The sequence below is a fragment of the Coregonus lavaretus genome (assembly GCF_964263955.1).
Source record: "Coregonus lavaretus genome assembly, contig: HAP1_SCAFFOLD_5200, whole genome shotgun sequence".
NCBI lineage: Eukaryota > Metazoa > Chordata > Actinopteri > Salmoniformes > Salmonidae > Coregonus > Coregonus lavaretus.
In genome coordinates this window covers 27,501-42,420 of record NW_028156600.1, presented here as the reverse complement: position 1 = coordinate 42,420, position 14,920 = coordinate 27,501, and the positions used below count along the sequence as shown (strand labels likewise).

Sequence of the window (14,920 nt, the reverse complement as noted above, 5' to 3'; positions counted from 1 at the left end):
CAATGATGGGGATGATGGTGATGGTAATGTTGATGGGATTGATGGTGATGATGGATATGATGGTGGAGGTGATGATGGTGATGTTATGTTGATAGTGATGATGGTGATGATGGTGACGATGATGGTGATGATGGAGATGATGATGGTGATGATGGGAATGATGGGGGTGATGGTAATGTTGATAGTGATGATGGTGATGATGGTGACGATGATGGTGTTGATGGTGACGATGATGGTGATGCAATGTTGATGGAGTGATGGTGATGATGGTGATGATGGGAATGATGGTGATGATGGTGATGATGGAGGTGATGATGATGGTGATGGTGATGGAGATGATGATGGTAATGATGATGGTGATGGTGATGATGGAGGTGATGGGAATGATGGTGATGATGGTGATGATGGACATGATGGTGATGATGGTGATGATGGAGGGATGATGATGGTGATGATGAGATGATGATGGTGATGATGGTAATGATGGTATTGATGGGCATGATGGGGATGATGGTGATGGTGATGTTGATAGTGATGATGGTAATGATGGTGATGATGGTGATGATGATGGTGATGATGGTGATGATGGTATTGATGGAGATGATGATGGTATTGATGGGCATGATGGGGAAGATGGTGATGGTGATGTTGATAGTGATGATGGTAATGATGGTGACGAGGATGGTGATGATGGTGATGATGGTGACGATGATGGTGATGTAATGTTGATGGGGTTGATGGTGATGATGGTGATGATGATGAAGATGTTTCTCCACAGCGGCGTTTTGGGGAGACATTGCGTTGGACGAGGAGGATCTGCGGATGTTTCAGATCGACAGGACGATAGACGTGACGCAACACACACACACTCACACACACTCCAGACAAGGACACACCACTGGTGAGTCTGTCTGTCTGTCTGACTCCTTCTCTCTCTCTCTCTCTGTCTGTCTGGCTGTCTCCTTCTCTGTCTGTCTGTCTGTCTGTCTGTCTATATGTCTCCTTCTCTGTCTGTCTGTCTGTCTGTCTGTCTGTCTGGCTGTCTCCTTCTCTGTCTGGCTGGCTCCTTCTCTGTCTGTCTGTCTGCCTCCTCTGTCTATATGTCTCCTTCTCTGTCTGTCTGTCTGTCTGTCTATATGTCTCCTTCTCTGTCTGTCTGTCTGTCTGTCTGTCTATATGTCTCCTTCTCTGTCTGTCTGTCTGTCTGTCTGTCTGTCTATATGTCTCCTTCTCTGTCTGTCTGTCTGTCTGTCTGTCTGTCTGGCTGTCTCCTTCTCTGTCTGTGTGTCTCCTTCTCTGTCTGTCTGTCTGTCTGTCTGTCTGTCTGTCTATATGTCTCCTTCTCTGTCTGTCTGTCTGTCTGTCTATATGTCTCCTTCTCTGTCTGTCTGTCTGTCTGTCTGTCTGGCTGGCTGTCTCCTTCTCTGTCTGGCTGTCTCCTTCTCTGTCTGTCTGTCTGTCTCCTTCTCTGTCTGGCTGGCTCCTTCTCTGTCTGTCTGTCTGTCTGTCTGTCTGTCTGTCTGTCTGTCTGTCTGTCTGTCTGTCTGTCTGTCTGTCTGTCTGTCTGTCTGTCTGTCTGTCTGTCTGTCTGTCTGTCTGTCTGTCTGTCTGTCTGTCTGTCTGTCTGTCTGTCTGTCTGTCTGTCTGTCTGTCTGTCTGTCCCCTTCTGTGTCTGTCTGTCTGTCTGTCTGTCTGTCTGTCTGTCTGTCTGTCTGTCTGCCTCCTCTATATGTCTGTCTGCCTCCTTCCCCATAGTGAACCATAGTGAACCAGTGAACCATATTGAACAAGTGAACCATAGTGTACCAGTGAACCATAGTGAACCAGTGAACCATAGTGAACAAGTAAATCACAGTAAACAATATATTGCATTATTTTATGGCTGGTTATAACACTTACATAAGAGTGTCAAAACCAACAAAACCTACCACACAAGGTAAAACATTCCATTACACCATAACCTACCTGTCAACAATATGTTTATGTTATATAAAATTTTCTGAAATGGATAAAATTGAATTATATTTGTAATCGCACACACGTTGATGTCAGACATGCACCAACCCCAGTGTTGCTGATGACTGGGATGAACACAGGAGCAGATTTCAGGAGCAGGACAAGACACCCTCTTATGTGACTGATGACTGACATAAGGGCATGTGCATGATAGGCCTATCTGGCTTATGGCTGATGGTCATAATGCTTCTGGACAGTGTCAAAAAGTGTATTTTCTTAGACCAAGTAAAGTGACATAGGATGGTCATAATGCTTATTGACAGTGTTCAAAAGTGTATTTTCTTACACCAAGTAAAGGGACATAGGACGGTCATAATAGTGTAGTGTCCCAAAAATAAATAAAAAATCATAAAGTGTAAAAACATGACTTTAAAGAATTCACTACAACAACAAAGGATTTAAGAAACAAACTTTAAAACGAGGAAACTTCTTGGCAGGGAAAAAAAACCCATCTGAATAAATGTGGGTTTTGACACTCTAATGTATTTGTATTTGTATTTATTATGGATCCCCGTTAGCTCACAGCAGCTACTCTTCCTGGGGTTTATTATGGATCCCCGTTAGCTCACAGCAGCTACTCTTCCTGGGGTTTATTACGGATCCCCGTTAGCTCACAGCAGCTACTCTTCCTGGGGTTTATTACGGATCCCCGTTAGCTCACAGCAGCTACTCTTCCTGGGGTTTATTACGGATCCCCGTTAGCTCACAGCAGCTACTCTTCCTGGGGTTTATTATGGATCCCCGTTAGCTCACAGCAGCTACTCTTCCTGGGGTTTATTATGGATCCCCGTTAGCTCACAGCAGCTACTCTTCCTGGGGTTTATTATGGATCCCCGTTAGCTCACAGCAGCTACTCTTCCTGGGGTTTATTATGGATCCCCGTTAGCTCACAGCAGATACTCTTCCTGGGGTTTATTATGGATCCCCGTTAGCTCACAGCAGCTACTCTTCCTGGGGTTTATTATGGATCCCCGTTAGCTCACAGCAGCTACTCTTCCTGGGGTTTATTATGGATCCCCGTTAGCTCACAGCAGCTACTCTTCCTGGGGTTTATTATGGATCCCCGTTAGCTCACAGCAGCTACTCTTCCTGGGGTTTATTATGGATCCCCGTTAGCTCACAGCAGCTACTCTTCCTGGGGTTTATTATGGATCCCCGTTAGCTCACAGCAGCTACTCTTCCTGGGGTTTATTATGGATCCCCGTTAGCTCACAGCAGCTACTCTTCCTGGGGTTTATTATGGATCCCCGTTAGCTCACAGCAGCTACTCTTCCTGGGGTTTATTATGGATCCCCGTTAGCTCACAGCAGCTACTCTTCCTGGGGTTTATAATGGATCCCCGTTAGCTCACAGCAGCTACTCTTCCTGGGGTTTATTATGGATCCCCGTTAGCTCACAGCAGCTACTCTTCCTGGGGTTTATTATGGATCCCTGTTAGCTCACAGCAGCTACTCTTCCTGGGGTTTATTATGGATCCCCGTTAGCTCACAGCAGCTACTCTTCCTGGGGGTCCAGCAGAATTAAGGCAGTTATACCATTTAAAAAACATTACAATACATTCACAGATATCACAACACACTGTGTGCCCTCAGGCCCCTACTCCACCACTACCACATATCTACAGTACAACAATCCATGTGTACATGTGTGTATAGTGTGTGTATAGTGCGTATGTTATCATGTATGCATGTGTCTGTGCCTGTGTTTGTGTTGCTTCACAGTCCCCACTGTTCCATAAGGTGTATTTTTAACATGGCTACAATATTGTGATCACTACATCAGGATGGATCTGGATACTGCTTTCAAGCTAATTTCTGCAGCATTAGTAAAGATGTGATCAATACATGTTGATGATTTCATTCCTGTGCTGTTTGTAACTTTTTTCTTGAGTGGGGAGCTTGATGAAAGCCAGTCAATATTTAAATCACCCAGAAAATATACCTTTATATGCCATTTAGCAGACGCTTTTATCCAAAGCGACTTACAGTCATGCGTGCATACATTTTTTTTTTGTGTATGGGTGGTCCCGGGGATCGAACCCACTACCTTGGCGTTACAAGCGCCGTGCTCTACCAGCTGAGCTACAGAGGACCACACCATACCTCTCTGTTGATATCACATATATTATCAAGCATTTCACACATGTTATCCAGATACTGACTGTTAGCACTTGGTGGTCTATAGCAGCTTCCCACCAGAATGGGCTTTAGGTGAGGCAGGTGAACCTGTAGCCATATTACTTCAACAGTATTTAACATGAGATCCTCTCTAATCTTTACAGGAATGTGGTTCTGAATATAGACCGCAACACCGCCCCCGTTGGCATTTCTGTCTTTTCTGTAGATGTTATAACCTTGTATTGCTACCACTGTATCATCAAAGATATGATCTAAGTGAGTTTCAGAGATAGTCAGAATATGGTGAGCTGCACCCAGTGGACTTCCTCCTAGGGCACACCAACTCAGTGCTAACAGTGTAACTCTGGTTCATAGACACATGATTACTCCATCCAATAGCTGTAGGATCAGCAGAGGCATTCAGGGCAGTAAGAGGGACATACATTAGGTTACTTATATTGTGTCTACCAGCCATAAAATAACGCAATATATGTCACAGGTGTAAATATATGGGTCATGACAGTGTTATGACCCATATTATGACAGGTTATGACACGTTATGTCAGCTGTTATGACATATTATGACATGGTTATGACGCTAGGTGTGAAGGAAGATGTTACCCTATTTTATACCTTTTTAACCTTTTTTAACATTTCACCTGTTTTCTCTTGAGATTAGTATTTTACTGCAATATTTGAATTGCCACAATTACGTTTGTTCTATAAATTATGTATTTTATTAAAACAGAAAAATTAAGCTTCCTTTTAAGAGGCATTTTCTCAGCTATCTGTATTACAGGTATGATTGAAGAATGAAGCAGGTGTTAAACATTTGCTACACAGAAAGCAGCCGTCGACTACTCCATTGTCAACACTTTGATTAAATCAGTAGACCTATATCAATATCTTTGAAAATACCATATCAGTATCATTAGCTTTTTTTAAACAATTCAATCTGTTTTCTTTTATCATTTTTTTGGGACCAGAGAGAGGCTCTCTCTACAATAACCTACCTATTGTTTCTGCAGTGAGGAGGATTCATCATCTTCATCAAATGTTTTCATCATTTATCTGCAGATAATCGCCAAAAAAGCCTACCAGTATGCAAATTAGGGAGCCAAGTGAACGGCTCTGATACCGATGCGATTGGGTAGGATACTGACGATTCACTTTAACGTCACTGTCTGGCAAATCCTGATGTACTTCATAAGGAAAATACAAACGAGATCTTTAGTTTCCTTGTCCCGATGCGATACCGTGGACATACTGTACGACTACGTTGTAGGATTTATGAATGGCAAGGATAAATGAGATGGACTTTATTCAGTCAGTTTGAACAGCTTTTATAAACTAGTCCAGCTTGCTGTTCGTCAGTCAAAGCACAGTAAGCCTATGAGCCAGCACTCCGTGGATGCATATGCAACGTGTGAAAGAAAAATAAATGAATGTGCCAGAAAACAGCAGGCTAAGTTTGATTTCAACTCATCGTTACCACATTATATGGGACAGTGGAAATTGACTCGCATAAGCTAGGTTTCAATCCAATTGGCTACAGAGTTTCATGAAAATATTCTAGAATCTGCATGAAAACAATATGCACATTTTCCCACCAGAGATGTGTTTCCATCAAACTGACTTGTTGCTGATGAAAGGCTCTGTGTGATGATGTGGTGCACGTAAAATAACTTTTACAGTTGATTTCCCGTGTACAGAATAAAAAATACAAGTTAAATGTGTTTCCATGGCATTTTGAACTCTACTGATGGTTTCGTCACTAAAACTGTTGAGTTAAATAGCGAGTGTTCCCCCTCTGGTCTTGGCCTAAAACTGTTGAGTTAAATAGCGAGTGTTCCCCCTCTGGTCTTGGCAACTCTACTGATGGTTTCGTCACTAAAACTGTTGAGTTAAATAGCGAGTGTTCCCCCTCTGGTCTTGGCAACTCTACTGATGGTTTCGTCACTAAAACTGTTGAGTTAAATAGCGAGTGTTCCCCCTCTGGTCTTGCCACGTGCGATCTAGCCAACTGCACTATCGACCCGCTGTTGGCTAGAGCGGGCGTAAAGCCTACACTATGAGATTATTATTATTATGGACAGAAAGAGACAGATTGTTTTAATTTGTCAAAACGTCAGCCAAGCATGGATTATCATGTCACCAGAATAAGACCCTCAATATTTAATGGAAAGGAGCATCAAGCTCATCACCGGTGCACTTTCACCACCCAGGGAAGCTCATAGTAACGTGTTTCACCACCCTGGGAAGCTCATAGTAACGTGTTTCATCTGTAGCCTAATAAGCCATGGTTTCCTGAGTGGTAGTGGGAGGACAACACAACATGTCATCGCTCGCTTAACCCGGGAGCCAGCCGCACCAATGTGTCGGAGGAAACACCGTTCAACTGACGACCGAGGTCAGCCTGCAGGCGCCCGGCCCGCCACAAGGAGTCGCTAGAGCGCGATGAGCCAAGTAAAGGTGCCCCGGCCGAACCCTCCCCTAACCCGGATGACGCTGGGCCAATTGTGCGCCGCCCTATGGGACTCCCGGTCATGGGCCGGTTGTGACACTGCCCGGAATCAAATCAAATCAAAATACATACACATATTTAGCAGATGATATTGCGGGTGTAGCGAAATGCTTGTGTTCCTAGCTCCAACAGTGCAGTAGTATCTAACAATTCACAACAATACACACAAATCTAAAAAGTAAAAGAATGGAATTAAGAAATATATAAATATATAAATATTAGGACGATCAAACCCCAGGCTGTAGTGACACTGCAAAGCTGCGATGCAGTTCCTTAGACCGCTGCAACCCCTCGGGAAGCCCCCTGTCAGTCAACGCTGCGATGCAGTTCCTTAGACCGCTGCAACCCCTCGGGAAGCCCCCTGTCAGTCAACGCTGCGATGCAGTTCCTTAGACCGCTGCAACCCCTCGGGAAGCCCCCTGTCAGTCAACGCTGCGATGCAGTTCCTTAGACCGCTGCAACCCCTCGGGAGGCCCCCTGTCAGTCAACGCTGCGATGCAGTTCCTTAGACCGCTGCAACCCCTCGGGAAGCCCCCTGTCAGTCAACGCTGCGATGCAGTTCCTTAGACCGCTGCAACCCCTTCGGGAAGCCCCCTGTCAGTCAACGCTGCGATGCAGTTCCTTAGACCGCTGCAACCCCTCGGGAGGCCCCCTGTCAGTCAACGCTGCGATGCAGTTCCTTAGACCGCTGCAACCCCTCGGGAGGCCCCCTGACAGTCAACGCTGCGATGCAGTTCCTTAGACCGCTGCGCCCCCTTCGGGAAGCCCCCTGTCAGTCAACGCTGCGATGCAGTTCCTTAGACCGCTGCAACCCCTCGGGAGGCCCCCTGTCAGTCAACGCTGCGATGCAGTTCCTTAGACCGCTGCACCCCCTCGGGAAGCCCCCTGTCAGTCAACGCTGCGATGCAGTTCCTTAGACCGCTGCAACCCCTCGGGAAGCCCCCTGTCAGTCAACGCTGCGATGCAGTTCCTTAGACCGCTGCAACCCCTCGGGAAGCCCCCTGTCAGTCAACGCTGCGATGCAGTTCCTTAGACCGCTGCAACCCCTCGGGAGGCCCCCTGTCAGTCAACGCTGCGATGCAGTTCCTTAGACCGCTGCAACCCCTCGGGAAGCCCCCTGTCAGTCAACGCTGCAATGCAGTTCCTTAGACCGCTGCAACCCCTCGGGAAGCCCCCCTGTCATGACATCTGTTATCCGACATGTACTTTACTCGAATAAAAAGGTTGGGTGGAAACCTGGTTAGTGACGATGAAGGAGCATCGTGCTCTCTCCCTCCATGTAAAGACATGTGACTGCGACCACGGCGTACACAACACACACACCCAGGTACCGAGAGGCGGAACAGACGACTGTCAAACCAGCAGTGTTTTTCCCTGTCATCGCTCACTTTGTGACTGACAGCTGCCTGTCCTATCAATAGGTCACTAGAAGATGCCTGTCCTATCAATAGGTCACTAGAAGATGCCTGTCCTATCAATAGGTCACTAGAAGATGCATGTCGTTCATTCTAGAGGGAGAGAGGGCTCGGGCTGACTTTTTTTCTGACTTGTGAATTGCAGAAAAGTAGCATAGTTAATTTAAGTGGAAAAAAGTACCCGGCCGAGAATGAGTGAGTAACCCGGCTGTATGGCCGACAGCCGGCGCTAGTGGAAAACACTGAGTCAGAGAGAGAGAGAGACCGGCTGTATAGCCGATAGCCGGCGCTAGTGGAAAACACTGAGTGAGAGAGAGAGAAACCGGCTGTATAGCCGATAGCCGGCGCTAGTGGAAAACACTGAGTCAGAGAGAGAGAAACCGGCTGTATAGCCGATAGCCGGCGCTAGTGGAAAACACTGAGTCAGAGAGAGAGAAACCGGCTGTATAGCCGATAGCCGGCGCTAGTGGAAAACACTGAGTGAGAGAGAGAGAAACCGGCTGTATAGCCGATAGCCGGCGCTAGTGGAAAACACTGAGTGAGAGAGAGAGAAACCGGCTGTATAGCCGATAGCCGGCGCTAGTGGAAAACACTGAGTCAGAGAGAGAGAGAAACCGGCTGTATAGCCGATAGCCGGCGCTAGTGGAAAACATTGAGTCAGAGAGAGAGTGATGAGATAAATCAAGAGGATTTGGTTTGAGTCTAATCGGACATGTGTGTGTGTGTGTGTGTGTGTGTGTGTATGTGTGTGTGTGTGTGTGTGTGTGTGTGTGTGTGTGTGTGTGCGTGTGGAGGTGGTGTAGAGGAACATGTCATCTCAAAGAAGAAAGGATCGTTATCCCTCCTCCTGGACAGAATACGGAGGTTTGGCTTCGGTACGACGCACACTACAATCCTGGTTACCAAGGCAACTACTGTAGCTATCTAGTAAACTTGCTAGCTACAGCGCCTTCGGAAAGTATTCAGACCCCCCTGAATTATTACACATTTTATTACATTACAGACTTATTGTAAAAAGGATTAAATAAATAACAAATCCTCATCAATCTACACACGATACCCCATCATGACAAAGTGAAATCAGGTTTTTAGAATTCTTTGTAGATTTATTAAAATAAAAATATACAGAAATATCTTATTTCCATAAGTATTGCTATGAGACTCGAAATTGAGCTCAGGTGCATCCTGTTTCGATTGATCATCCCTGAGATGTTTCTACAACTTGATTGGTGTCCACCTGTGGTGCATTAAATTGATTGGACATGATTTTTGAAATGCAACACACCTGTCTATATAAGGTCCCACAGTTGACAGTGCATGTCAGAGCAAAAACCAAGCCATGAGGTCGAAGGAATTGTCCGTAGAGCTCCGAGACAGGATTGTGTCGAGGCACATATCTGGGGAAGGGTACCAAAACATTTCTGCAGCATTGAAGGTCCCCAAGAACACAGTGGCCTCTATCATTCTTAAATGGAAGAAGTTTGGAACCACCAAGAATTTTCCTCGAGATGGCCGCCTGGCCAAACTGAGCAATCAGGGGAGAAGGGCCTTGGTCAGGGAGGTGACCAAGAACCTGATGGTCACTCTGACAGAGCTCCAGAGTTCCTCTGTGGAGATTAACCTTCCAGAAGGACAACCATCTCTGCAGCACTCCACCAATCAGGCCTTTATGGTAGAGTGGCCAGACGGAAGCCACTCCTCAGTAAAAGCACATGACAGCCCGCTTGGAGTTTGCCAAAAGGAACCTAAAGGACTCTCAGACCATGAGAAACAAGATTCTCTGGTCTGATGAAACCAAGATTTAACTCTTTGGCCTGAATGCCAAGCGTTTCAAAACATTTCCAAAAACCTGTTTTTGCTTTGTCATTATGGGGTATTGTGTGTAGATTGATAAGGGCCCCCAATTTTTTTTAAATCCATTTTAGAATAAGGCCGTAACGTAACAAAATGTGAAAAGATTCAAGGGGTCTGAATACTTTCCGAATGCACTGTACTTCAGTGGATGTTGAACACATTTCTACCGGCAAATAAACACATTTCTAATGTGTTAAATTATCATCCCTTACATAGTCTTTACACAGCTGTAGTATTAATATATATTATAATATTATACTCTTTACACAACCGCTAGCTTGACTCTCATATCTGTCCTCCTCTCCTCTCCTCTCCTCTCCTCTCCTCTCCTCTCCTCTCCTCTCCTCTCCTCTCCTCTCCTCTCCTCTCCTCTCCTCTCCTCTCCTCTCCTCTCCTCTCCTCTCCTCTCCTCTCCTCTCCTCTCCTCTCCTCTCCTCTCCTCTCCTCTCCTCTCCCCTCCCCTCCTCTTCCTCTCCCTCTCCCTCTTCCTCTTCCTCCTCCTCCTCCAGACTATAGGCCTAAGAACTCCAGTCAGGAGTCAGCCTCCGGTCCCAAGACCCAGACTGGGAAAACTGCTGCTGGAAAGACTGGGAAGGCTAGGAAAGCCGTAAAGAGTGGGAATACAGTGAAGCCAGGGAGCGTCGGGAAAACAGGAAACGCCTGGAACGTTGTTGTGAAGAATCGTGTTCCTAGAGCAGCAACCTCCAGAGCTGAGAGGATCTGGCCAGGAGGAGTCATACCTTACATCATAGGAGGAAACTTCACTGGTGAGTATGAATGATGGATCTGGCCAGGAGGACTCATACCTTACATCATAGGAGGAAACTTCACTGGTGAGTATGAATGATGGATCTGGCCAGGAGGACTCATACCTTTCATCATAGGAGGAAACTTCACTGGTGAGTATGTATGATGGATCTGGCCAGGAGGACTCATACCTTACATCATAGGAGGAAACTTCACTGGTGAGTATGAATGATGGATCTGGCCAGGAGGAGTCATACCTTCCATCATAGGAGGAAACTTCACTGGTGAGTATGTATGATGGATCTGGCCAGGAGGAGTCATACCTTACATCATAGGAGGAAACTTCACTGGTGAGTATGTATGATGGATCTGGCCAGGAGGACTCATACCTTACATCATAGGAGGAAACTTCACTGGTGAGTATGTATGATGGATCTGGCCAGGAGGAGTCATACCTTACATCATAGGAGGAAACTTCACTGGTGAGTATGTATAATGGATCTGGCCAGGAGGACTCATACCTTACATCATACATTTACATTTACATTTTAGTCATTTAGCAGACGCTCTTATCCAGAGCGACTTACAGGAGCAATTAGGGTTAAGTGCCTTGCTCAAGGGCACATTAACGTCATTTAGCAGACGCTCTTAGCCAGAGCGACTCACAAATTGGTGCGTTCACCCTATAGCCAGTGGGATAACCACTTTACAATGGGGGGGGGGGGGGGGGGTAGAAGGATTCCTTTATCCTATCCCAGGTATTCCTTAAAGAGGTGGGGTTTCAAATGTCTCCGGAAGGTGGTGAGTGACTCCGCTGTCCTGGCGTCGTGAGGGAGCTTGTTCCACCATTGGGGTGCCAGAGCAGCGAACAGTTTTGACTGGGCTGAGCGGGAGCTATGCTTCCGCAGAGGAAGGGGAGCCAGCAGGCCAGAGGTGGATGAGCGCAATACCCTCGTTTGGGTGTAGGGACTGATCAGAGCCTGAAGGTACAGAGGTGCCGTTCCCCTCACTGCTCCATAGGCAAGCACCATGGTCTTGTAGCGGATGCGAGCTTCAACTGGAAGCAAGTGGAGTGTGCGGAGGAGGGGGGTGACGTGAGAGAACTTGGGAAGGTTGAACACCAGACGGGCTGCGGCATTCTGGATGAGTTGTAGGGGTTTAATGGCACAGGCAGGGAGGCCAGCCAACAGCGAGTTGCAGTAGTCCAGACGGGAGATGACAAGCGCCTGGACCAGGACCTGTGCCGCTTCCTGTGTAAGGCAGGGTCGTACTCTCCGAATGTTGTAGAGCATGAACCTGCAGGAGCGGGTCACCGCCTTGATGTTGGCGGAGAACGACAGGGTGTTGTCCAGGGTCACGCCTAGGCTCTTCGCACTCTGGGAGGAGGACACAGCGGAGTTGTCAACCGTGATGGCGAGATCATGGAACGGGCAGTCCTTCCCCGGGAGGAAGAGCAGCTCCGTCTTGCCAGGGTTCAGCTTGAGGTGGTGATCCGTCATCCATACTGATATGTCTGCCAGACATGCAGAGATGCGATTCGCCACCTGGTTATCAGAAGGGGGAAAGGAGAAGATTAGTTGTGTATCGTCAGCGTAGCAATGATAGGAGAGACCATGTGAGGATATGACAGAGCCAAGTGACTTGGTGTATAGGGAGAAAAGGAGAGGGCCTAGAACTGAGCCTTGGGGGACACCAGTGGTGAGAGCACGTGGTGCGGAGACAGCTTCTCGCCACGCCACTTGGTAGGAGCGACCGGTCAGGTAGGACGCAATCCAGGAGTGAGCCGCGCCGGAGATGCCCAGCTCGGAGAGGGTGGAGAGGAGGATCTGATGGTTCACAGTATCAAAGGCAGCAGACAGGTCTAGAAGGACAAGAGCAGAGGAGAGAGAGTTAGCTTTAGCAGTGCGGAGAGTCTCCGTGACACAGAGAAGAGCAGTCTCAGTTGAATGACCAGTCCTGAAACCTGATTGGTTTGGATCAAGAAGGTCATTCTGAGAGAGATAGCAAGAGAGTTGGCTAAAGACGGCACGCTCAATAGTTTTGGAAAGAAAAGAAAGAAGGGATACTGGTCTGTAGTTGTTGACATCAGTGGGGTCGAGTGTTGGTTTTTTGAGAAGGGGAGCAACTCTCGCTCTCTTGAAGACGGAGGGGACATGGCCAGCGGTCAAGGATGAGTTGATCAGCGAGGTGAGGTAGGGGAGAAGGTCACCGGAGATGGTCTGGAGAAGGGAGGAGGGGATGGGGTCAAGCGGGCAGGTTGTTGGGCGGCCTGCAGTCACAAGTCGCAGGATTTTATCTGGAGAGAGAGGGGAGAAAGAAGTCAAAGCATAGGGTAGGGCAGTGTGAGCAGGACCAGCAGTGTCATTTGACTTAACAAACGAGGATCGGATGTCATCAACCTTCTTTTCAAAGTGGTTGACGAAGTCATCCACAGAGAGAGAGGAGGGGGGGGGGGGGGGGGGGAGGATTCAGGAGGGAGGAAAATGTGGCAAAGAGCTTCCTAGGGTTAGAGGCAGATGCTTGGAATTTAGAGTGGTAGAAGGTGGCCTTAGCAGCAGAAACAGATGAAGAAAATGTAGAGAGGAGGGAGTGAAAAGATGCCAGGTCGGCAGGGAGTTTAGTTTTCTTCCATTTCCGCTCCGCTGCCCGGAGCTCTGTTCTGTGAGCTCGCAGTGAGTCATCAAGCCACGGAGCTGGAGGGGAGGACCGAGCCGGCCGGGAGGATAGGGGACACAGAGAGTCAAAGGATGCAGAAAGGGAGGAGAGGAGGGTTGAGGAGGCAGAATCAGGAGATTGGAGGGAGAAGGATTGAGCAGAGGGAAGAGATGATAGGATGGAAGAGGAGAGAGTAGTGGGAGAGAGAGAGCGAAGGTTGCGGCGGCGCATTACCATCTGTGTAGGGGCAGAGTGAGTAGTGTGGGAGGAGAGCGAGAGAGAAAAGGAAACAAAGTAGTGGTCGGAGACATGGAGGGGAGTTGCAGTGAGATTAGTAGAGGAGCAGCATCTAGTGAAGATGAGGTCAAGCGTATTGCCTGCCTTGTGAGTAGGGGGGGACGGTGAGAGGGTGAGGTCAAAAGAGGAGAGGAGTGGAAAGAAGGAGGCAGAGAGAAATGAGTCAAATGTGGACATAGGGAGGTTGAAATCCCCCAAAACTGTGAGGGGTGAGCCATCCTCAGGAAAGGAACTTATCAAGGCGTCAAGCTCATTGATGAACTCTCCAAGGGAACCTGGAGGGCGATAGATGACAAGGATATTAAGCTTAAATGGGCTAGTGACTGTGACAGCATGGAATTCAAATGAGGAGATAGACAGATGGGTTAGGGGAAAAATTGAGAATGTCCACTTGGGAGAGATGAGGATTCCTGTGCCACCACCCCTCTGACCAGATGCTCTCGGGGTATGCCATCATAGGAGGAAACTTCACTGGTGAGTATGAATGATGGATCTGGCCAGGAGGAGTCATACCTTACATCATAGGAGGAAACTTCACTGGTGAGTATGAATGATGGATCTGGCCAGGAGGACTCATACCTTACATCATAGGAGGAAACTTCACTGGTGAGTATGTATGATGGATCTGGCCAGGAGGAGTCATACCTTACATCATAGGAGGAAACTTCACTGGTGAGTATGTATGATGGATCTGGCCAGGAGGACTCATACCTTACATCATAGGAGGAAACTTCACTGGTGAGTATGTATGATGGATCTGGCCAGGAGGACTCATACCCTACATCATAGGAGGAAACTTCACTGGTGAGTATGAATGATGGATCTGGCCAGGAGGACTCATACCTTACATCATAGGAGGAAACTTCACTGGTGAGTATGAATGATGGATCTGGCCAGGAGGACTCATACCTTACATCATAGGAGGAAACTTCACTGGTGAGTATGAATGATGGATCTGGCCAGGAGGAGTCATACCTTACATCATAGGAGGAAACTTCACTGGTGAGTATGAATGATGGATCTGGCCAGGAGGAGTCATACCTTACATCATAGGAGGAAACTTCACTGGTGAGTATGAATGATGGATCTGGCCAGGAGGACTCATACCTTACATCATAGGAGGAAACTTCACTGGTGAGTATGTATGATGGATCTGGCCAGGAGGAGTCATACCTTACATCATAGGAGGAAACTTCACTGGTGAGTATGTATGATGGATCTGGCCAAGAGGATTCATACCTTACATCATAGGAGGAAACTTCACTGGTGAGTATGAATGATGGATCTGGCCAGGA

The 14,920-nt window shown here is 47.5% G+C and overlaps 1 protein-coding gene across 1 annotated transcript in view; it reads left to right on the top strand.

The window, feature by feature from the left end:
• Positions 1-10,572: 10,572 nt before the first annotated feature.
• Positions 10,573-14,920, top strand: part of LOC311126169 (dorsal-ventral patterning tolloid-like protein 1) — a gene marked incomplete at both ends in the record, with an annotated part of 24,727 nt that continues 20,379 nt past the window's right edge. The window contains one exon of the mRNA XM_084200191.1: positions 10,573-10,697. Coding sequence (XP_084056317.1) covers positions 10,573-10,697 — 125 coding nt within the window. The remainder of the gene's footprint in view (positions 10,698-14,920) is intronic.